Raw genomic sequence first — 22,282 nt, 5'->3', positions numbered from 1 at the left:
ACACTGGCTAGTTGAAACTAGCTAACTTTCACGTGCCACAACATACAGAAGGTAAAGCCTCCGTCTGGAGTCAAGGCACAATCTATTAGAGCAGTTCATATGTCCAGAATAAGTATGATGGACATGTATAAAGCAGTGACATGGTCTTCGGACCTACCTTTTGTAAGACATTATTCTATGGATATCTGCTAAGTGGCAGCCGCCAACTTCGGCTGGGCAGTTCTTAAAAAGCTGCTCTGATTACATCCTAGCGTTTGCCACCGCCTAAGTGAGCTTGCCAGTTACCCATTTCGTGAGAGAACACAGATCACCTTACCAGATAAACAGGTTGCTTACCTGTAACAGGTGATCATTTGGTGATCCATGTTCGTTCACAAGAACTGCCTCGCCTCCCCGCTGCTAGGTTGTCTCCACAGTAATAATCACTTACCTGTCCTTATCCATGTTTCATTGGACCTTATAGCAGTCATTCAGGGATTGAGTAATAGATGCTCTAACAGCCGGAAATATCAGACACACCTCGTGCTTGGTGGCGTCAAAGGGTGCCTTGAGGAGCTGAAGAATTCTTCCACAGGGGTGGTTTCATAGGCACAGAATCCATTTTGTGAGTGAACATAGATCACCAAAAGATCACCCGCTACAGGTAAACAACCTGTTTTTTTCATCTTGTAAAATTGTAAAAAGAAGTCAGAATTGTTATGGAGTACTAGATACAAAATAAAGTATATTTTGTTTGTTTTGTTGGCCCAGCTGTGGTGTTAGACAAATGGAAATGTGACCTTAGGGCATGGTCCGAAGGCATGTGATGCAGACACCTTGCTGAAGCAAAGTGAGGACTGATTGATCCTGTTGAGAAAGAGATACTGGGATATCTTTTGCTACTGGGATAGCCTTTTAAAGACAATTATGGTTGTTTTTATAGATTTTGATGCTTTTGTTGGGGATACACCAAGGTTAGACACCAGTGTGCACAAAGCAAAAGCTCAGCTTGCCTTGAAAGTAAAACGTCAACCACCTTCTCGATCAAAGCTAAAGGAATCTCTTGGGACTGGACAGAAAGATGTAAATTCACAGGTACAATGTTCATTTGATTTTTGTTGTTGTTGTTGTTGTTCTATTTTTAACTTAGTAGTGAATGCATTTATGAAATTAGTTATATTAGCATTTTTGGATGGTTGACATAGAAGGGTCCCTTGTGTGTGTTTGTTCTCCCCTGCTTTCTAAGCAACTGAATTTAGTCACAACATTCATACTGAAACAGTATGTAGGCAATTTCACCCTTGCCCTTCTCTGTCTTGCAGCTTCACACTTATTGTCAGATCCAAAGTGCTGGTGCATTGGCAGAACTTGATAAGAATGTTTTCCTGATAAGCATATTCTTGGGGAATTGCAATCTCATAGAATTCCTTGAAAATGTGCATACCATCAGTTAAAGAGGGAAATAAAAACTTTGGGCGGAGGTGTTCTCACCGAGGGATAATGTCTATGTACAGAAGATTCTTGATGCCTGCCTATATACATGACCTCTGGCTCTGTTCCTTACTAGGTATTCATGCATTGCAAACAACTCGCATCAAGCATAGAGGGAGGACTGGATGGAACATGGGCTGTAGAGATAGGTCTCCCATTCCCACTAAAGCCTTGTGAATGCAAGTATGTAGAGTGGGGACTCTGTTGAGATCCTTTGCTTGAGAGTGCTGTGCCTTCAGTATGAATGCTTCACACATTTACTGTGGTGGTATTTCACAGTAATATGCCAAGTCTGATGAAGAGAAAGTAGCCACATGTGCAGACTTTAGTTTCATCAAGACTACTGCATTTACCTAACTATATTTTTATTATAAACTGCATTCATTTTTACAGATCCTGCAGACATCTTGGGTCTTCATGGGCCAGAGCAGTGTAATTTGGTCTGACTCTTAATGATCAGGAACAGGCCATACTATTATTACTACAAACATTTATATACCCCTTTTCAACAAAACTTTTCAAAAGGATGGGATATTATGCACTCCCTCATTTTAGCCTCTAGAGCACAAATCCATCCCCCTTTTCTCTGCCACTTTGACTAGAGTTTACTCTTTAAACAGAGCTTGCTGAAGCTGGTTAAGAATCTTGGTAAAGGGTGTCTGGGATGTGTGGGCTAAGTCCTATACTCCTTCTCTAAGTGTGGTTAGTAGAGCAGCTGCATTACTTCTGCACTAGACTAAAGTTGTGTTAATAAAATATATCAAAATACTTGAACATTCCAATTTAATGTGGATTAGAGGTATCCTCCCTGTATCACCTCACTGTGGGCCAGAGGTAGAGTATCCACCCTGGTGATTACGGGCTCTGGGAGTTCCAAAAGGATCTCTGATCTGGATCGTGATCCGTTGCATTCATAAAGAATGGGTTCTGCGCCTGCGCAGGGACCTCGCGGACCGACTGACTAGCTCCTCGCGACGCCTCCAACCGCCCTGCACGTGATCGTGTCCATACTTTAATAGGCGGTTGGGGCGTGTCTTCCTCAGTTTCTTTTAGACCGCCATTGCGTCTAAACCTCAGATCGATTGCTCCTCGGTATATTAATAGTTTTTCACGGTACAACGACTGGAACGGATTCGGAACTACGTTTGGCTTTGACCTTTGGACTGTTTTGGACTACGTTTTTTGGATATCCCTTAAGAATTTCGTAAATTGGAACATTATTATTGGCCGTGAGACGCTGAGTGCTATGGCGTCGAAAGCGGCGGTTAAAACAACTTTCAAGCGCTGCACTAACTGCAGAGCAAAATTACCATCAACGGATACACATGATGCCTGCCTGCTTTGTCTTGGTGAGCAACATAACCCGATGAACTGCAAGATTTGTTGCTCTTTCTCCAAACAAACTTTGAAAAATCGGGCATTGCGTTTGCGGGCGGCACTGTACGAGGACGCACTTAGACCCCCGACGCCGAGGCCGGGCTCGGGGCCCTCGACATCGATGTCGGTAACGAGCGTTACGATACCGTCGACTTCGATTCCTCCTGTTGTGGACTCTGCCTCATCGCAGTCTAAAGCCACTATGGAAGAGGAGTTTAAAAGGCCCGGGAGTGTGGAGAAGAAGAGGCGCAAACACAAAAAGGCGCGATATTCCTCCACAGACGAAGAGGGCGCTTCCTCGCCGCCGAGGAAGAGATCCAAAAAGACACGAGTCCGTAGTAGGACTCCTTCGCCGACGGGTTTACAGACCGAGGCGGAAGATTGGGATACTACTTTAAAGGTGACTCCGTCTCCATGGGTGCAACAAAGTTCCCCGTCATCGGAAGGTTCGCCATCGACATCGAGGTCGGCGTCGAGATCGACGTCGAGGCACGAGCACGCGTCGGCATAGAAAGCTCGACATCGAAGAGAATCTAGAGATCGGGCATTACCGGCGTCGACTTCGCCATCGACATCGATAGACCCGCTGCTGTCGGCGTCGACGGGGTTCGACTCGATACCGAAGGTGTCGGAGTTCCAAGCCTCGTCTACACAGATTGCGGGAGTTCAGGTTCCAGAACAATGTACTGCTTCAACACCGAGTGTTTTCCAGACTGGAGACCGACACCGGCTGGTGGCGGACTTAACTCCTGCAAGAACCCCAATTCACTCTCCGGCGTCCCCCAGGGTGACTTATCATTCGGAGGACTATATGGACTTTGGTGAGGGAGTCATGCAGGAACAAACTGTTGTGCAGAAAACTCGGACTCCATTGTTGGCCTTATTGGATTCTAGTGAAGGCACGCCTTCCGGGTCGACCTTTCACGGGTTTACCTACGACCAGCTGAGTGGGACAGCAGTGCCTAAGACTCCGTCTGCGTCTCCAGGGCGACCCTCCGTGCATACTCCAGAGACTACTCGACTCATTTCAGCAGCCACGAGTCCCATTCGACAGCTCATGACTCCTTTGGTGGAACATCATAATCTGCCGAAGCCGATACCTATTCGGGCACGAACGGCAGATGCATCAACGGCCACGTCTCTTCCTGTGGGCCGCATCACACATGCTTGTGGTTTCCGCCACAACCCCGAAGTGTTTTTTCCACCAGATTATGCGGAATACAAAATTTGGAAGGCGCAGCAGTCGCTTCGTGAAGATCCACTGCCAAAGCGGCAGCGCCCATTGGAGGCCAGGTTGCTGCAAAATAACCCGTCCTTGCCACACCGCTCAGAATCCATACGTCCCCAGGTGTCGTTGCAAGGGGCACCTTCTAACCTTGTCCCTGCTACGCAGTGTGTTTCATCACATGAGACTTGAAGCAGTAGGAACAGCGACTCAGACACATCATATTTGTCAGACACTGAGGCAAGCACCATGCACGAGCCCAGAGAGCCTGACCCTCCAGAGGAGGTTGCGCCGGGTACCTCGATCTCTCCCTCAGAGGAACTGAAAGCGTACCATGCGCAACTACGTGAGATGGCGGAAGCTTTGGGCCTGGAAATTCAGCTACCAGTCTTAGACCTGAAAGATCCTGTGTATAATATGATGGCAAAAGCTAAGGTCACTCACCCTGTGTCGCTACCAATGATTCCGGCAATTACGAAGGCGGCACAGTCGGCATGGACTGTTTTGAGGACTTCAACGCCCACTTCGAGAAAGTTGGAGAGTTTGTATAGGGTGCAAGAAGTTGATAACACTTACCTGGTGAGGCACCCAGACCCGAACTCTTTAGTGGTGGAGTGTGCATCGTCAAAGGGTGCACAACGCCATACTACCCCTGCTGATAAAGAGGGGAGAAAGCTTGATGTCCTGGGACGTAGAGTTTATTCTACATCCAGTTTAGCAGTGAAAATCGCTAATTATGCTGCATGTATGACACGATATGCCCACCATCTGTGGGACACTTTTTTCCAGGACTCGTCCACGTTGTCGGCAGATGATTTACAAAAGGCTCTAGCACAGACCTATGAGAAGTCTACGGTGGTGACCAGGCAGTTGCTGAGCACGTACAAGCATTTAGCGGAGACGGAATCGCGGGCAATGGCAACAGCTATTACTTTGCGGCGTCACGCGTGGCTGAGGTCTACTAACTTACAGCCAGAAATGAAAGATAAAATTGAGTATTTGCCCTTTGATGGGAAAGGGCTATTTGCAGACTCTACGGATGACACCATGGAATCCTGGAAAAAGATGAAGGTCACGGCAAAAACGTTCATGACATCCACTTCTTCAGCTAGTCAGCAGTCTCGTAGTCGCCCCTACGGAAGACAGCAAAATAGGTATTCTAATAAACAGGATCGAAGAGACTACAGGAGACAAAACAAGCCTTATCAAAGGAATAGGCCCTATTATCAGAAACCTAAAGGCCAGAGGGTTGCTAAAGACCAATCAAAGCAGTCTCTTTGAAGTGAAGGTCCATCCACTGCAACACCGCACATCGACACCAACTACAATACCAAAGGCCTCCAACACCAGCCTCGCATTAGCCAGAGTACCCGAGGCTCCCGAGAACAGCCTCGCGTTAGCCAATGTATCCATCAAATTGGCACGCCACGCCAATGCGTGGCACAACATAACATCAGATCAGTGGGTGCTGAAAATTATAACTTATGGCTATGCAATAGAGTTCAAGAATTTGCCACCTTTCCAGGGTGTGAAATACACCAGGTCAACACTGGCACTTCAGGACGAAGTGCAGGTACTGCTGGAGAAACGAGCAATAATGCGTGTGCCGTGGATGGACAGACTGAGGGGGTTTTACTCCAGATATTTTCAGATCCCCAAGAAGGATGGGGGAATAAGGGCAATAATGGATTTAAGAGAGCTGAACTGTTATATAGAGACGAGGAAGTTCAGAATGGTCACTTTACAGGGCATTCTGCATCTCTTACTAAAAGAAGAATGGGCAATCACCTTGGATTTGAAGGATGCCTATTTTCACATAGGGATTCGCGAGAATCACAGAAGGTTCCTTCGTTTCACAGTAGGCGATACAGCGTACCAGTACACAGTTTTGCCATTCGGGCTCTCAACAGCCCCGCGTGTGTTCACAAAGGTGATGGCAACAGTCGTAGCGTTCTTAAGAACAGAGGGCCTAAGGCTGTACCCTTACCTCGACGACTGGCTTATGGTGAGCGCAGACAGAGAAGGGTTACTTTCTCAGACACGATTGGTCTTGCAACTGCTTCAACAGTTGGGAATCAATGTGAATTGGAAGAAATCCAAATTAGACCCCCAAAGGCAAGTGAACTTTATAGGCTCGATACTGGATTTGGCGAAGAAGCGGGCTTTTCTGCCGGAGTCACGGTACGAACAGATAAGGGATTTAGTGCTTCTGTTCGAGAAGTTGCCACGTCAACCAGCGGAGGCCGTCCAGAGGCTTCTGGGGCTAATGGCATCCTGCAACTCTACTGTAGCTTACACCCGTCTAAATATGCGCGACCTTCAGTTGTGGTACCTCCGCAAATTCCGTCCGAATGTGGACAACCAGAAAAAGATGTTACTCATCCCTGTCAGTGTCCTGAGGTCACTACGGTGGTGGATTCAACGAGACAATCTACTCTCAGGAAGGGAGTTCCGACCCTGGACACCATCCTTTTGGGTGACAACGGACGCCTCCCTATGGGGTTGGGGAGCACATTGTGGTCATTGTCAAGTACAGGGTCGGTGGACTCCACAGCAAAAACTGAAGCACATAAATTATCTGGAGCTTTTAGCGGTGTTTTTGGCGTTGAAGGCTTTCCGCCCCCAGTTGCAGGGAAGGGTTGTACAAGTGAACCTCGACAACACAACCGCCATAGCTTACCTCAACAAACAAGGTGGAACGGTGTCCCGAACCCTGTGTCATTTGAGCCAGCGTCTGTGGACCTGGTGTATTGCGAACTCCATACGCCCTATGGCGTTGCACATCAAAGGGGAGGACAATGTTCAGGCGGACATGCTGAGCAGGTCGTTTCAGCTGAACCAGCAGCACGAATGGGAATTGAGCGAGTGTTACCTTCGGCTGCTGTTCAAGAAGTGGGGTACGCCTCAAATAGATTTGTTTGCCACTGCTGCGAACAAAAAATGTCAGAGTTATTGCTCTCGTGCAGGACATGGCAAACACTCACTGGGAGATGCGTTCCAGCTTCTCTGGAGGGAGGACCTATATTACCTGTTCCCCCCACAACCGCTGGTCCCCAGGGTATTAGCGCAAATTCTCAGAGACGAGACGCAGGGGGTTCTGGTGGCTCCATGGTGGCCCAGACAACCGTGGTTCGCTCTTCTGCTGAAGCTGTCGAAGGGCCGGTATCACCAATTTCCCGTTTACCCGGACTTGCTAAGTCGAGAAAGGGGGATGATCTTACACCCACAACTACACACGCTGAAGCTGACAGCGTGGCTGATAGGTTAATGAAAAGGATCCTACTTAATAGTAGGAGGCTTTCAACTCGGCGTAATTACAATAGTAAATGGAAGAGATTTCGCAGCTATGCGGGAAGGAAAGGATTCTTCCCTAAACGGGCGACTATCATGCAGGTGTTGCTGTATATGACGACCTTGAAAATGTCCGGCTTGGCAAACTCGTCACTTCGGGTGCACCTGGCGGCTATATCTGCCGGGCATGGTGGCTGGGATGGAAAGACTGTGTTTTCACACCCCAAGATTAAGAAATTCCTAAAAGGGGTTAATAACATGTACCCACCTGTTCGGCGTCCCGTTCAGCAATGGAACTTAACTTTAGTTTTGAATGCATTGACGGAAGCACCGTTTGAACCTTTGGGGGCTGCGCCCTTGGGCATGCTGACTTTAAAGACTGTATTCTTAATAGCAATGACGTCAGCACGTAGGGTGGGCGAATTGGCTGCGATACGGGCTGATCGGCCCTACACCCAAATTTACCCAGGGAAAGTAGTGATGCGCCTGGATCCTAGGTTCAGGCCCAAAATAGTGTCGGAGTTTCATATCAATGAGGATATCGTGCTTCCCGTGTTCTTCCAAAGCCCACAGACGCAGTTGGAAATCAAGATGCATACGCTAGATGTAAGGCGTTCCTTGCTGTATTATCTGCACGCCACTAGGTCCATAAGGAGAACGAACAAGTTGTTTGTACTTTACCGTGGCAAGCCTAAGGGCTTATCAGTGACGCGTCAGCGGCTCGCGCAGTGGATTGTACGTGCCGTGCGGCTGGCATATAATGCTCAGGGTGTGACACCCCCAAGTTCTATTAAAGCGCATTCGACGAGGGCTTATGCAGCATCAGCAGCAAATTTGGCAGGTGTGCCACTGCCGGAGATCTGTAGGGCAGCCACATGGGCCTCATGTCATCCTTTTGTGAAGCATTATGCTTTGGACATACGGCAAGCGAAAGATGCAGAGTTTGGTCGGAGTATCCTGAAGAGGGTGCTGCCTTGATGACCCGCCGCCAAAGCGGGAAGCTGGCTAATCACCCATTCTTTATGAATGCAACGGATCACGATCCAGATAAACAGGTTGCTTACCTGTAACAGATGATCTGGAGGTGATCCGTTGTATTCATAATACCCACCCAGCCTCCCCGCAACATCAAGGCGGTGAAATTGAAGTTTCAAGAAGGATCGTCAGTATGCACGACGGTGTCTGGCGGTCTGCAGAAACTGAGGAAGACATGCCCCAACCGCCTATTAAAGTATGGACACGATCACGTGCAGGGCGGTTGGAGGCGTCGCGAGGAGCTAGTCAGTCGGTCTGCGAGGTCCCTGCGCAGGCGCAGAACCCATTCTTTATGAATACAACGGATCACCTCCAGATCATCTGTTACAGGTAAGCAACCTGTTTTACTGAGACCAGTGCTTTTTAATTTATTCATAAATAATCAAGAAGTTGGGGTAAGCAGCAAGGTGGCCAAATTGGCAGATTTCATCAAACTATTTGGGGGGTAGTGAAATGCAAAACAGATCCAAAAGGATCTCTCTGAACTGGGGAAAAGGGCAACAAAATGGCAAATGCCATTCAATGTCAGCAAGTGTAAAGTGATGTATATTGGGGCAAAAAACCCCAACTTCATATATACACTGATGGGATCTGAGCTGTCAGTGATTGACCAGGAGAGGGATCTTGGGGTCGTGGTGGACAGCTTGTTGAAAGTATCAACTTGGTGTGTAGCCGCTGTGAAAAAGGCCAATTCTATGCTTGGAATCATTAGGAAGGGGATTGAAAATAAAACTGCTAATATTATAATGCTCTTTGTACAGAAGTACAAGAGTACAGAAAGACCAGTGTGCCCTGATACAGGAGTACAGAAAGACCAGCGTGCCCTGAGAGGAAGGCAAGAAAGGAGGCACCCAGGCCAGGGTGCTCTTGTCCTCAGCTCCTGAAAAGACCAACAGCCTGAGACAATGTTTTATTAATATTTTATTTGCCTCTTTTAATATTGTAAAGCACTTTGGGTGCCTTTGTCAAGGCAGAAAGGCAGTATAAAAATGTAGTAAATAAATAAATACAGTTCTGGTCAGCATACCTCAGATAGGACATCATAGAACTGGAGAAGGGGCCTAGAGTACCTTCCATATGAGGCAAGGCTACAACACCTGGGGCTTTTTAGTTTAGAAAAAAGACGACTGAGGGTAGACATGATAGAGGTCCTATAAAATCATACATGGTGTGGAGAAAGTTGATAAAGAAATTTTTCTTCCTCTCTCATTGGTATCAGAGGTCGTCCAATGAAACTGATTGCCAAGGAATTTAGGACCAACAAAAGGAAGTACTCTTTCATACAACGCATAAGAAACCTATGGAATTCTCTGTCACAAGATGTGACAGTCACCAGCCTGGATGGCTTTAAGAAAGGGTTAGATAAATTCATGGAGGATGATCTGTCAGTGGCAGCTAGACTTAGGCCACCTCCAACCTCAGCAGCAAGATGCCTCTGAGTACCAGTTGCAGGGGAGTAACAGCAGGAGAGAGGGCATGCCCTCAGCTCTTTCCTGTGGGCTTCCCAGAGGCATATGGTTGGCCACGGTGTGAAACAGGATGCTGGACTAGATGGGCCTTGGGCCTGATCCAGCAGGGCTGTTCTTATGGATGTGTGCTGCTAGTGTGGGAACTTTACCGCATAGTCTGACTGCTGTGGGAAGCCAGTTCTGTTGTAGGACATTGACCTTGCTGCAACTAGAGAAAATATATTTTCATACAAGTCTTAAAGATTGATTTTGAATAGTAGAAATGTTTGATCAAAGTTGTGCATATATTTCTGTGACTAAACTTAATCTTCGTATTCTCATAGCAAATATTTATTTGAAATATTTCTACCCTGCTTTTCCCCATTATACTCTTTAAGGCTGCCAGCATAAGCATGTTGGGGGGAAACCAGTTTAGAAACTGAATAGAAACAAATGTAAACAAAACTGAAATAAGCATTGTAGCAGCAGAATTAAACTGGTGATTTTTTTTTTTTAAAGCAGCAATTACCTCTCATCAAAACCTCACACAAAGCAGATTTAACTTGGTACTGAAAGGAAAGAAGAGCAGATGCCAAGCAAATATTTCTGGGAAGGGTGTTCTACAACCTGGACACCACTACCAAAAAAAGCCCAGTCCCTGTTAGCAACCTGCCTAACCTTTGAAAGTTGGCAACTTGGGTCAGGCCTTGGAAGACGAGCTTGTAAAGGGTAGGAGTGTGCACAAAACCATTTTCTTCAGTTCATGTCCAGAATCAAACAGAACTAGACATGTTCGATTTTGTGCCACTGAACAAATCCCCGCAGCTTGGCTTGAATTTGAGCTGGTTCAGGGGTTCTAACGATACATTAATTTTTATTTTATTTTAGAGTCATTCATCAGTGGGTCTGGTGGAGGGGTGCTGATGCCGGCCGCTAGGGTGTTCTCCTCAGTCTCCCTCTCCTCCATCAGCCTTCTCCTAGTCCTCTAAGGACAGTTCCAGCCCTTTCTCTGGTGGAGGCTGCCGCACATGCGCCCTGGCCATTTGCGTGGCCTGGGTCATGACCCGGCCATGCCAATGGCCAGGTTGTAAATGCCGCAGTCTCCAGAATGGCTGCTGCCACCAGGGAAAGGGCCAGAATGGCCCTTAGAGGACTGGAGGGGGAAGCCAGCGGGGGAGAGGAAGAGTGCAGAGAACCCCCGTGGCCACACCAGCAAGCCCCTGAGGCCGCCGGACCCACCGGTGAGTGATTCTAAAATAATTTTTCTTTTTAAAAAATTAACATTAGAACTCCCGAGCGGGTTGGGGTGGGGATTGGCCCGTGGTCAAGCCAGACCAGTTTGGTGGCGATCCAGCTCAACCTTGTGCCGGTTCACACATCCCTAGTAAAGGGACTGGTTCACTCAGGAAAAGGTGGTAATTCAGATACCTGCTCCTAGACAGTCTTAGAACTTAATTCAAACACTTTAATATTTTCAACCTGTTTTCAGGAGGAGGAGGAGGAGGAGGAAGATACAAAGGAAAACATCCAGAACAAGTCTTCAGAAGTGACAGAAAAACCAACTTCTTCAGAGCAGAATGATGCAGAACAAAGAGTTGATAAGCATATGTGTGCTGAAAGCACTGATAATTTATTAGAATCAAGTCCATCAGTTTCTTTGCACTCTTCTCCAGTATATAAATCCAACAGAGAAAATAGTCCTGTAACAACTCAGTGTGCGCCTAATGATGATGAAGCCCCAAGTTCTCCTTCAGGATACTGCAGAAATGTTAAGCACCGGGAATCAAAAGGCAAAGGAAGAGAGAACAAAGGTAACGTTAAGGTCTTTGCCAAGTATATTTTCAGCACTCCTTCCTAGAAACCTGTCTAGCTACAGTGACACAGAAATCGGCATGATTTGTTAGGCAAGTAAGAGAAGTCTGTCTTACTAAGCAGATTCCCTAGTGCAATCCCATTATAACAAGTTACACAGTATATCATTATGTTTCCCGTGGTGCTTAGTGTACTCTAGGATGACATGTAGATGAATTGTTTCTTCCAATCATGAACTGTGCTATAGAATGGATTTGTGCCCCACCTCTATGCTAATGTCAACAGGACGATGACTGTTGCTGATACATTCATGTTGCCTAATGTGACTATACTAGCACAGTGTCAATTTGCCATGCAAACACGCATTATTTGTTCCGATATTTGTATCATTTCTTCCAACTCCACTGACATATTTTCTCAGCATAGTGGCTTGTAGCACCAGCGCAGACACTAACTTTGGGATCAGTCAGGATTATTTTGTTCCCTTGCATTCATTTACTTCTTCTAGTGTATGAATTTCCTCACCCTCTATTGCTGTCCTGAACTATGATTTGTCATTATGCATTATGTGTATTTACGTTTGGGGACCAGGGATAGATTGGGACTTCTGTTGGTGTACCGATCACCCCGCTGCCCAACAGAGTCCCTAACTGAGCTTGCGGACTTGGTCTCGGGTTTAGCGTTGGAGTCCCCCAAGTTTATGGTGCTGGGTGACTTCAATATCCACTTCAGGAACAGGTTGTCTGGTGCAGCTCAGGAGTTCATAGCAGCCATGACAACTATGGGCCTATCCCAAGTGGTCTCTGGACCAACACATGTTGCTGGTCATACTCCTGATCTGATCTTTCATTCTGATCAGGGTGGTGTTCCATGGGTGGGGACTCCTGTGATTTCCCCGTTGTCATGGACCGGACAACCATCTGGTTAAGGTCGGACTCACAGTTGCGCCCCACCTCTGCAGGGGTGAGGGACCTATTAGAATGGTCCATCAAAAAAGGTTATTGGATCCAATAAGATTCCAAGAAGCCTTGGAAGGATTTAATGTTGGCCATTCCGGCGATCCTGTTGATGCCCTGGTGGAGAATTGGAATAATCAGCTGACCAGGGCAGTAGACATAATCGCTCCTAAGCGTTCTCTCCAACCCACTTCAAAAATGGCTCCTTGGTATACGGAAGATCTGCGGGAGCTGAAGCGGCAAGGTAGATGACTGGAGCGCAAGTGGACGAAGACTCGATTCGAATCCGACAGATTGCGACATAGAGCGCATTTAAAGATCTATGCTCTGGCTATACGTGCAGCAAAGAAGTGTTTCTTTTCTGCCCGTATTGCTTCCGCAGGCTCTTGTCCAGCGGAGCTATTCAGGCTTCTCCATGTCAACAACATCGGGAGAAGGCATATCCTCCCTAAATGCCTGCTTGGAAGCAGTAATGGGCTAGATGAGGGATAATAAACTGAGACTGAATCCAGACAAGATGGAGGTACTTATTGTGCGGGGTCGTCACTCGGGAAGCGATATTGATCTACCTGTTCTAGATGGGGTCACACTTCCTCAGAAGGAACAGGTACGCAGTCTGGGAGTGCTTCTGGATCCACACTTTTCCTTGGTTCCCCAGGTTGAGGCAGTGGCCAGAAGCGCTTTCTATCATCTTCGGTTGATACGCCAGCTGTGTCCGTTTCTTGAGGTTCATGATCTCAAAGCAGTAGAACACTTGTTGGTAATCTCCAGACTTGATTACTGCAATGTGCTCTATGTGGGGCTGCTTTTGTACGTAGTCTGGAAACTGCAATTAGTACAAAATGTGGCTGCCAGGTTGGTCTCCAGGTCATCCCGAAGAGACCATATTACTCCTATATTACAGGAGTTGCACTGGCTGCCAATAAATTTCCGGGCAAAATACAAAGTGCTGGTTATAAACTATAAAGCCCTAAACAGCTTAGGCCCACGGTACTTAAGAGAGCATCTTCTTCTGCGTGATCCCCATTGTCTGCTGTGTATATCGGGGGAGGCTCGTCTGTGGCTACCTTCATATCGTCTGGTGGCCACCCAGGGACGGGCCTTCACTGTTGTCAGCCCGAGACTTTGGAACGCGCTTCACATGAGAATAAGTCTCCCCATCTCTAGCAGCTTTTTTAAAGTGTCTAAAGACATATTTTTACCCAGGCCTTTTAGCTTTTTAACTTTGTGACTTTTTAAATTTTGGATTATTTATTGATTTTTTAAAAACTGTTTTTAGTATTTAATTGATTTTTTGTTTGTTGTGAAGCACCCTGAGACCTTGGGTTGGGGTGGTATAAAAATGCGCTAGCTAGCTAGCTAGCTAGCCAAACAAATAAATAAATTCATACATACATATATACATACATAGTTTGACTATGGTTAGTATTAACCACATGCATTTATAATCTAGCGTATTAAAAAGGTTTCAGACCCTCAGTAATAAGGATATCCTGCTTTGTGTTAACTGTGGTTAACATCTTGGCAAACAAAGGAACAAATCATGGATGTCAGAACAATTTGGGCACAGAAAAAGGAGAGGTGGTGGGGGTTGGGTTGTATTCCTGCTACCCAATCCCACATCACCAATGGCCAGTAAGATTCAGGCTGAGAGTTATTCCTGTCAAAGCAATAGTGAAAAAATGCTGTCCTTAGGGGAAATATGCTTGATGTAAAATCAGTTATGTTCGTTAGCAAAGATTCCTCCAGTTGTAAAGGTGACTTGACTCAGTAATGGATTAAAGCACAGAAGAGGCCCTATTCACTTTAATTTGTGTCTATGCATAATTAAAAACCAGTATTTGTTCCTGCTTCATGGGATTAGAAGTTAAACTATTATTGAGCCTCATGTTCTTGAAGGTGAATATTTTTATTCTAATGCAGGCAACGTTGTAAAACATTTCTACTAAACGTAATGTTTAAAAAATTGTTTTGTTCAGTAAGGAGCTGTCAAGTCAGTGTGCTGTGTCTCAGTCTTATGATCTTCACTAAAGGAAAAGAGCAGTGTTTTATTACTGATCTTCACTATTATTGATCTTCACTAAAGCAAAATAACAATATATTTTGAAATGTTTATCAGGTTCTTTTGTTGGCTATGTCTAGAGGATGCTTGTATTTAATTTCTTTTAAGATATGGAGCTTCTGGAGTTGGAAGTTATATATAGTATCATTCTGTGGTGTTTGTTTTTTTAAACATAGATGACAAAAGAAATGAAGAAAAGACTGAATCGAATGAAGGTGCTTCTGTAGCGAAGTCTAAAAGGCGTTTTCCAGATTTTGGGTAAGGTTTCTTTGTATTTTATTATATAACGTTAATTAAAGTTTTCATGTTACTTGGCTGAACCACAGTTTAAAGACATCTAGTTATCCCTTTTTCAAGAATACTTATAATGGAATAACTGTATATAGGATATTGTTTGTTCCTTTAGCCTTCTGAGATGCTTAACAATTGGTTTTGTATCATTGAATGATCGAGCCTTGACTTTGGTTTTGCCTAAGGCTGACCTTCTAAGCACACTTAATAGGAAATGTTCCATTTGGTATAGGCATGTTTAAGATCAGACTGTACATGTTCATATAATTAACAAATCTATTGCTCCAATACATCATGGCAAAATATAATCTTGACTTGATTTTTGTTTTAATTTGGGATCATTAGGAATCTAGTAAAACTGCAGGATTCACAGACATGAAGTTAGTCTGTATATTGTCTCACTTGCATTAAATAGAAAGCTGCTGTCAGAGTGGAATGCCTTGATTAACTATTGAGCATTGTTCTATATGAAGTACTCAGATTTCACTTTTGTCAGAGTGAGGATGAAAATTATTGCTATATTTTAGCCCTAGCATATAGCTAAAATATGGATCATATGAAGTGATGCCCTGAGTACAAAAAAAGTCTAAATATTAGTAGTTCTTACTTTTCTCTTCATACCTGGGATGTGAATTTTGGCTCTTGGTAGCCAGAGTTCTAGGACAGAGAAAACCAAGGCACAGGTATGCTGAAATGTTGTCGGGATTCCCAAGCAGTCCTCAGATTGGAGGGAGATAGCATTTCTAGTAGCAGCCAAGAGAGCATTATTGCTTTCAGAATGCAGGTTGTACTTACTAGTGTACAGAACAGAAGAGTCATCCGTTTCCTTAGCTAATATTGTATCATTTTGGAACTTGAAACATTATTTAGTGTGTAATTGACAATTATGTAGTGGCTACTGAATTTATTTTGTAATGTTTCACAAATGTCTTAGGACAAATTTGTCTTGTTCTAAAACTCTCAAGGTAAACATTTTCTTTAATTTTAGAGGCCTAAGAAAATCTGGCGGTAAAGGCAAGAAGCAGGAAAAAGAAAATACAAGGGGTTCTCTGGATAGCCGGTATTTATTCATACTACATTTTCTTTGCATTCCAAGTTGAGGAGTTGGTTTGGAACTAGAATGTTTTTTTAAATGTTCCCATTTAGACATCGTACAAAGTCATGGTCTCATTAATCCAATCCCAGTTTTATATCCTGGCTTGTTTGCAGACTGTTAGAATAAGCCAGATTTACCAGATTTGGTGTTGTGACAAATTCTGGCTTATCTAAACCACAAAGAAGTAGGTAGTTGCCTCTGCTCTTTCATGAGTCTGAGGCTTGTGATCGAGATCCATAAGAATGGGTTCTGTGCCTGTGCAGAAACCACGTGGTAGCCATGCCGCAGCTGCTTGAGTCATCCAAGCCCACACCCAGAGCATGCTATTTAAAGGTGGTCTGGACGCGACGTCCCTCAGTTCTTTTCCGTCTGCCTTTGCGTTTGGACCTTGGGCTGCCGCTTTCTTGGTCAGAAATTCTCTTGTGAGTTCTTCATGCTTTTATTCTCTTAATTAAAAAACCGGACTGATGTAAGTGTATGGCCCATTTCTGGCTGACAAACTATTCTTTGGCTTAATAACGCGGACCGGCTGATGAACAATGATTGGTTTTGACCACGGAACGGACTCAACTATCCTTCTTCGTGTATCAGAATGGCTAAGGAGAAGAAGTCCTTTAAGAGGTGTGAGGGCTGTAATGCCAAACTCCCCTCTAAGGACCTCCATGAGCTGTGCCTCATCTGTTTGGGTGAGGAACACAATGTGTCCTTGTGTAAAATATGCTAGTCCTTCTCTAAACAGACTCAGAAGAATTAGGCACTTCGCCTCAGAGTGGCGGTTTATGAAGAGGTTTTGAGTCCCTCAGTGCCCAGGACGCCTTGTCATTCGACTCTGACATCAAAAACGCCACCAAAATCTACATCAGCGCCTCTTTCGGTACCAACCCTACATCGAAGTTGACAAGTTCGACATCGCAGCATACCTCAACATCGACCCATCACAAAGCTAGGGGAGTGTCTTCAGCTGTATCGTCCCTACCAAAATCTTCGACATCGATCTCAGCATCGAAGTCTTCTCTATCTACTTCACAGCCAGCAAAGTATGTCTCCTCTTCGAGTGCTGCTGCCCTCGATGTCAATGTGCACACTAGAGTGTCAAAACTGCCAAAGCGCCCCGGAACTGACTTACCCTCCACCCCTCCAGGGAAGTGTCAGAAACTCATTGACTTGACCAAGGAGCGCACCCCTTCTCCCTCAGCTGTTCAGCTCCTTCCGACACCGACAGCTCCCTCGACATCACATCTGACGCTTGACGTCAAGTTTTCGACGCCGACATCAACTCTTCTTCCAGCCCAGCTGTCGACACTGATGACGAAAATTTCGATGTCAAGAGTGCGCGCGCTCTCTCTCTCTCCAGCATCAACGGTCTCTTCATCTGCTCCATCGACACCGACAGTTCGTCCTGCCATCCCTTTGGCCCTGCATGCTCCAGTGGTCTTGGTGTCAAATCAGGTTACCCCTTGATACCAGCCTCCACTTATCACTTTCGACATCGAAGACGATGACGGTAAGGATACCACTATGGGTCTCAACCCTTCTGCGACGCATATACTCCTTTCAATGCTGGACTCATCCTCCAGTACCTCCTCAACTTCAACCTTTAGAGGTTTTCTCCTGTCAGAGGTTGAAGCCCAGGCCACCTCAGCTCCGCCAACCCGTAAAGTTTCAACTCTCTCGGCCGCGCATTTGCAGAGTCCTCTACCCTGGCACACCTGTGGTTTTACCCATGCTGCACCTGTGCCTGTGACTAATTCCGGACCAGCGATAAGCACCCATTCTTCTTTTGTGCCTTATGCCTGTGAGTCGGCCAAGCCTTGGAAACCCCTGGCACCTGTTCCATCCTCCATAACACTGGCCACATTGTCTCCGACAACTTCATATGTCTCCATGGCCACTCAAACTACCTCTCCAAGTGCTGGGCATCAGGCATCTCAGACCAAGCCTACTGCAACACGCTCTATAGCAACCCAGACTGGAACTTTGCCAATTTCTCAAGTGACCACAGTGGAAACCCAAACAGTTGATCCCTCGTTGCCGACGGGTTCCCTCTCAGATCATTATGGCTCTTCGGATTTTGAATCTGACTCTGAAGGGGAAGACACCCTTGTGGAGCCCTCAGCTGATGTGGCCCCTCCTACCTATGTCTCCTCCAATGAAGAGATGAAGGCCTACCATCGGTATGTTCGAGTCATGGTGGATGCACTGGGTTTCAGTCTGCGCTCTGAACTGGCTACCATAGATGACCCCGTCTACAATTTTATTACCAAGACGCAGTCCATTGCACTGGTGGCCCTACCTATGCTTCCAGTTATTATACATGCAGCAAAGTACGCCTGGGACATCCAACACACCTTCACCCCTTTATCTAAAAGACTTGAAAGTCTGTACCGTATACTGGAAAAATAAAACACCTACCTGTTGAAGCATCTTGCTCCCAACTCCTTGGTAATTGACTGCGCCACTGCCTCCAAGTCTGGGAAACGCTATACGGTTCCACCTGAAAAAGAAGGGTGCAAATTGGACATGCTTGGAAGGAAAATTTATTCAACCGCATGTTTGTCCATCAAGGTTGCCAATTACTCTGCATATACTGCCAAATATAATCATGGCCTTTGGGAGAATCCAAGGACAGAAGCGAGTTACTTTTACAGATTTGCTATGTGTTGACCCTCCTTCAGGACCTGGGCATCCAGGTCAACTTGAAAAAGTCCCATCTGGAGCCAGTACCAGTTACTACCTACATAGGAGCAGTGTTGGGCACCAAAAAGCACTGAGTCTCCCCAGTTGCAGTACACATCAAAGGTCTGGACAATATTCTGGCAGATTACCTCAGTTGGGTTTTCCTCCAGGACCGGCATCACGAGTGGGAGCTCAGATCGGAATACATAATTCCCCTCTTCCATCTCTGGATACAACCATCAGTAGACCTGATTGCAACCTCAACAAACAGAAAATGTGCCCGCTTTTGCTCCAGGGCAGGGCACGATCCCCGATCCTTAGGGGATGCCTTTCAATTTGTCTGGCTGCAGGAGACATCGTATATGTTTCCTCATCAGCTGATAATTGCCTGGGTAGTAGCTTGTCGTCTTTCAAATCCTATAGCCTGCATCCTCGTAACACCGTGGTGGCCAAGGCAACCTTGGTTTCCACAGGTATGCAGACTGTCCAGAAACCAGTACCAACATCTACCTCAGAGGCTGGACCTCCTCTCCCAAGACGATGGTCACGTCCTCCAGCTGACCGTTTGGCGGAAAGACTTCTAAACCATATCCTACTCAACCAAAGGAAGGCCTCCACCAGATGCAATTACTTGAGCAAGTGGCTCCGGTTCAAGACCAATGCAAGATCCCGGGTAATGTCCATCTAGCGGCTCTTTCAGCAAAGCATACTGGTTGTGATGGAAAGACACTATTTTCTCATCCAAGGAGTGAAGCCTTTTTGAAAGGCTTTTCAAATGTCTACCCTCCAGTGAAAGCCTCAGTGGAGTCATGGAGTCTATCCTTGGTTCTTTTGTCGCTCACCCAGGTGCTGTTTAAACCCATGGCTACAGCACCCTTAAAAATGGTCTCCTTAAAGACTACCTTCTTGATCACTATCATCACAGCACGGCAAGTAAGCGAACTTACGGCTCTTAGAATTGATTCTCCATACACAAGAATCTATCAAGATAAAAGTCCTGATGCCCCTGGACCCCTCTCTTTTTTTTAACCAAAAGTTGTGTCTAGCTTTCACCTAAATCAGGACATCCTTCTTCCTACATTTTTCAGGAACCCTTCTTCTGCCTTAGAGAGATCCATGCACTCACTCAATGTGCACAGAGCTCTTTTATTCTACATGGCATGCACAAAGGAGTTTAGATCCTTCACATGCCTCTTCGTAGCCTACAAAGGCCCTGCCAAGGGCTCTTGTATATCTAGACAACAATTGTCAAGGTGGCTGGTCGAGCTGATCCTACTCACCTATAGACTCCAGAACAAAACTCCACCGGAAGCCATCAAGGCCCATTCCACTCGAGCCTAAGCTTCGGCTGTACACCTCTCCGGAGTGACCTTCATGGATATCTGCAAGGCAGCTACCTGGTCATCGGAACTCCCTTTTATTAAGCACTATGCCATAGATGTGCGCTCCGCTGCTGGGGCTAGCTTCGGGAGAAGTGTTTTTAAAATGGTGTTACAATAATCACTACTGCACCCTCCACCATTGGGAGCTTGCTAAACATCCATTCTTATGGATCTCGATCCAGATAATCAGGTTGCTCACCTGTAACTGATGATCTGGTAGAGATCCGTCGACATCCATAAGACCCTCCTGACCTCCCCTTTGCAGTAGTAGTTCTCTGCTGTGTGCGTAGTGGTGTGCATGCCATTGCCTTTGGTGTTCTCTATCAACGATGATGAACTCACCTGCTTTCCTGGATAGTTGTCCTCCATGGTGGTCATCCAAGAACTGAGGGACGTCACGTCCAGCCCGCCTTTAAATAGCATGCTCTGGGCATGGGGGCGGGACTTGGACGCCTCAACAAGCTGCGGCATGGCTTCCTGTGCAGGCGCAGAACCCATTCTTATGGATGTTGATGGATCTCTACCAGATCATCATACAGGTGAGCAACCTGTTTTTTTCACGTCTGAATTGGACCAATAAATATATCTTATTCTGAATTTTGCATCGCGTTGTTAAGATGTTTAGGAAGAATAGTGTCAGTCCTGTGAAATGGGGGAAAATTATAATATAGCCAAACAGATTTACTTTTAAAGGTACTCAGAGCAGCATACAACAAAATAAAATACATCAAGCATGATTAAAAAGCAGCAGATATGAGAGCTACTTCTGAAATACTTTTTCATGTGGTAACTTAAACTTCCTTGCTTGAATAACAGTATGTGCTTTAAACTGCATGCTGTGCAATGTTCCTTCATATGGAACGTTAAAAATAGATTTACACTGAGGGAAATAAGTATTTCATCCCCTTCTGATTTTGTCCGTTTGCCCTCTGACACAGAAATGACCAGGCTATAATTGGAATGGTAGGTTTATTGTAGCTGTGAGAGACAGAACAACAACAAACAAACCCTCAAAAGCCCAGTGCCCAAAAGTCAGCGATGGATTTGCATTGTAGTGAGGGAAATAAGTATTCGATCCCCTATCAGCCAGCAAGATTTCAGGCTCCCAGGTGTCTTTTCACTATATGCAGGTAATGAGCTGAGATGAGGAACACCCTCTGTAAGGGAGTGCTCCTAATCCCAGCTTGTTACAGTACCTGTATAAAAGACACCTGTCCATAGAAGCAAGCAATCACTCAGCTTCCAAACTCACCACCATGCCCAAGACCAAAGAGCTGTCGAAGGATGTCAGGGACAAGGTTGTAGACCTGCACAAGGCTGGACTGGGCTACAAGACTATCGCCAAGCAGCTTGGTGAGAAGGTGACTACATTTGGCACAATAACTCGCAAATGGAAGAAACACAAAATAACTGTCAGTCTCCCTCGGTCTGGGGCTCCATGCAAGATCTCACCTCGTGGAGTTGCAATGATCATGAGAACAGTGATAAAGCAGCCCAGAACTACACGGGGGGAACTTGTCAATGATCTCAGGGCAGCTGGAACCATAGTCACCAAGAAAACAATTGGTAACACACTACGCCGTGAAGGACTGAAATCTTTCAGTGCCCGCAAGGTCCCCCTGCTCAAGGCAGCACATGTACAGGCCCGTCTGCAGTTTGCCAATGCACATCTGAATGATCCAGAGGAGAACTGGGCGAAAGTGTTGTGGTCAGATGAGACCAAAATCGAGCTCTTTGGCATCAACTCAACTTGCCATGTGTGGAGGAGGAGGAATGCTGCCTATGAGCCCAAGAACACCATCCCCACCGTCAAACATGGAGGTGGACACATTATGCTTTGGGGGTGTTTTTCTGCTAAGGGGACAGGACACCTTCACCGCATCGAAGGGACGATGGACGGGACCATGTACAGTCAGATCTTGGGTGAGCACCTCCTTCCCTCAGCCAGGGCATTGAGAATGGGTCGTGGATGGGTATTCCAGCATGACAATGACCCAAAACACACAGCCAAGGCAACAAAGGAGTGGCTCAAGAAGAAGCACATGAAGGTCCTGGAGTGGCCCAGCCAGTCTCCAGACCTTAATCCCATAGAAAATCTGTGGAGGGAGCTGAAGGTTCGGGTTGCCAAACATCAGCCTCAAAACCTTTCTGACTTGGAGAG

At 46.0% G+C, this 22,282-nt stretch overlaps 1 protein-coding gene across 7 annotated transcripts in view; it reads left to right on the top strand.

Annotated features, from left to right (window-relative positions):
- The window catches only part of LOC128332145 (neurabin-1-like), a 160,811-nt gene that overhangs the window by 108,330 nt on the left and 30,199 nt on the right, over window positions 1–22,282 (top strand). For all 7 annotated transcript variants that reach the window (XR_008310581.1, XR_008310580.1, XM_053266575.1 and 4 more), the window contains 4 exons: window positions 923–1,074; window positions 11,336–11,657; window positions 14,853–14,934; window positions 15,956–16,027. Coding sequence is in view for 5 of the 7 variants with exons in the window: in XM_053266575.1 (XP_053122550.1) it covers window positions 923–1,074; window positions 11,336–11,657; window positions 14,853–14,934; window positions 15,956–16,027 (628 nt within the window). In the remaining 2 variants the exon portion in view is untranslated. The remainder of the gene's footprint in view (window positions 1–922; window positions 1,075–11,335; window positions 11,658–14,852; window positions 14,935–15,955; window positions 16,028–22,282) is intronic.

This window comes from Hemicordylus capensis, chromosome 1, assembly GCF_027244095.1.
Source record: "Hemicordylus capensis ecotype Gifberg chromosome 1, rHemCap1.1.pri, whole genome shotgun sequence".
NCBI classification, from domain to species: Eukaryota; Metazoa; Chordata; class Lepidosauria; order Squamata; family Cordylidae; genus Hemicordylus; species Hemicordylus capensis.
This window is presented reverse-complemented; position numbering and strand designations above follow the sequence as displayed.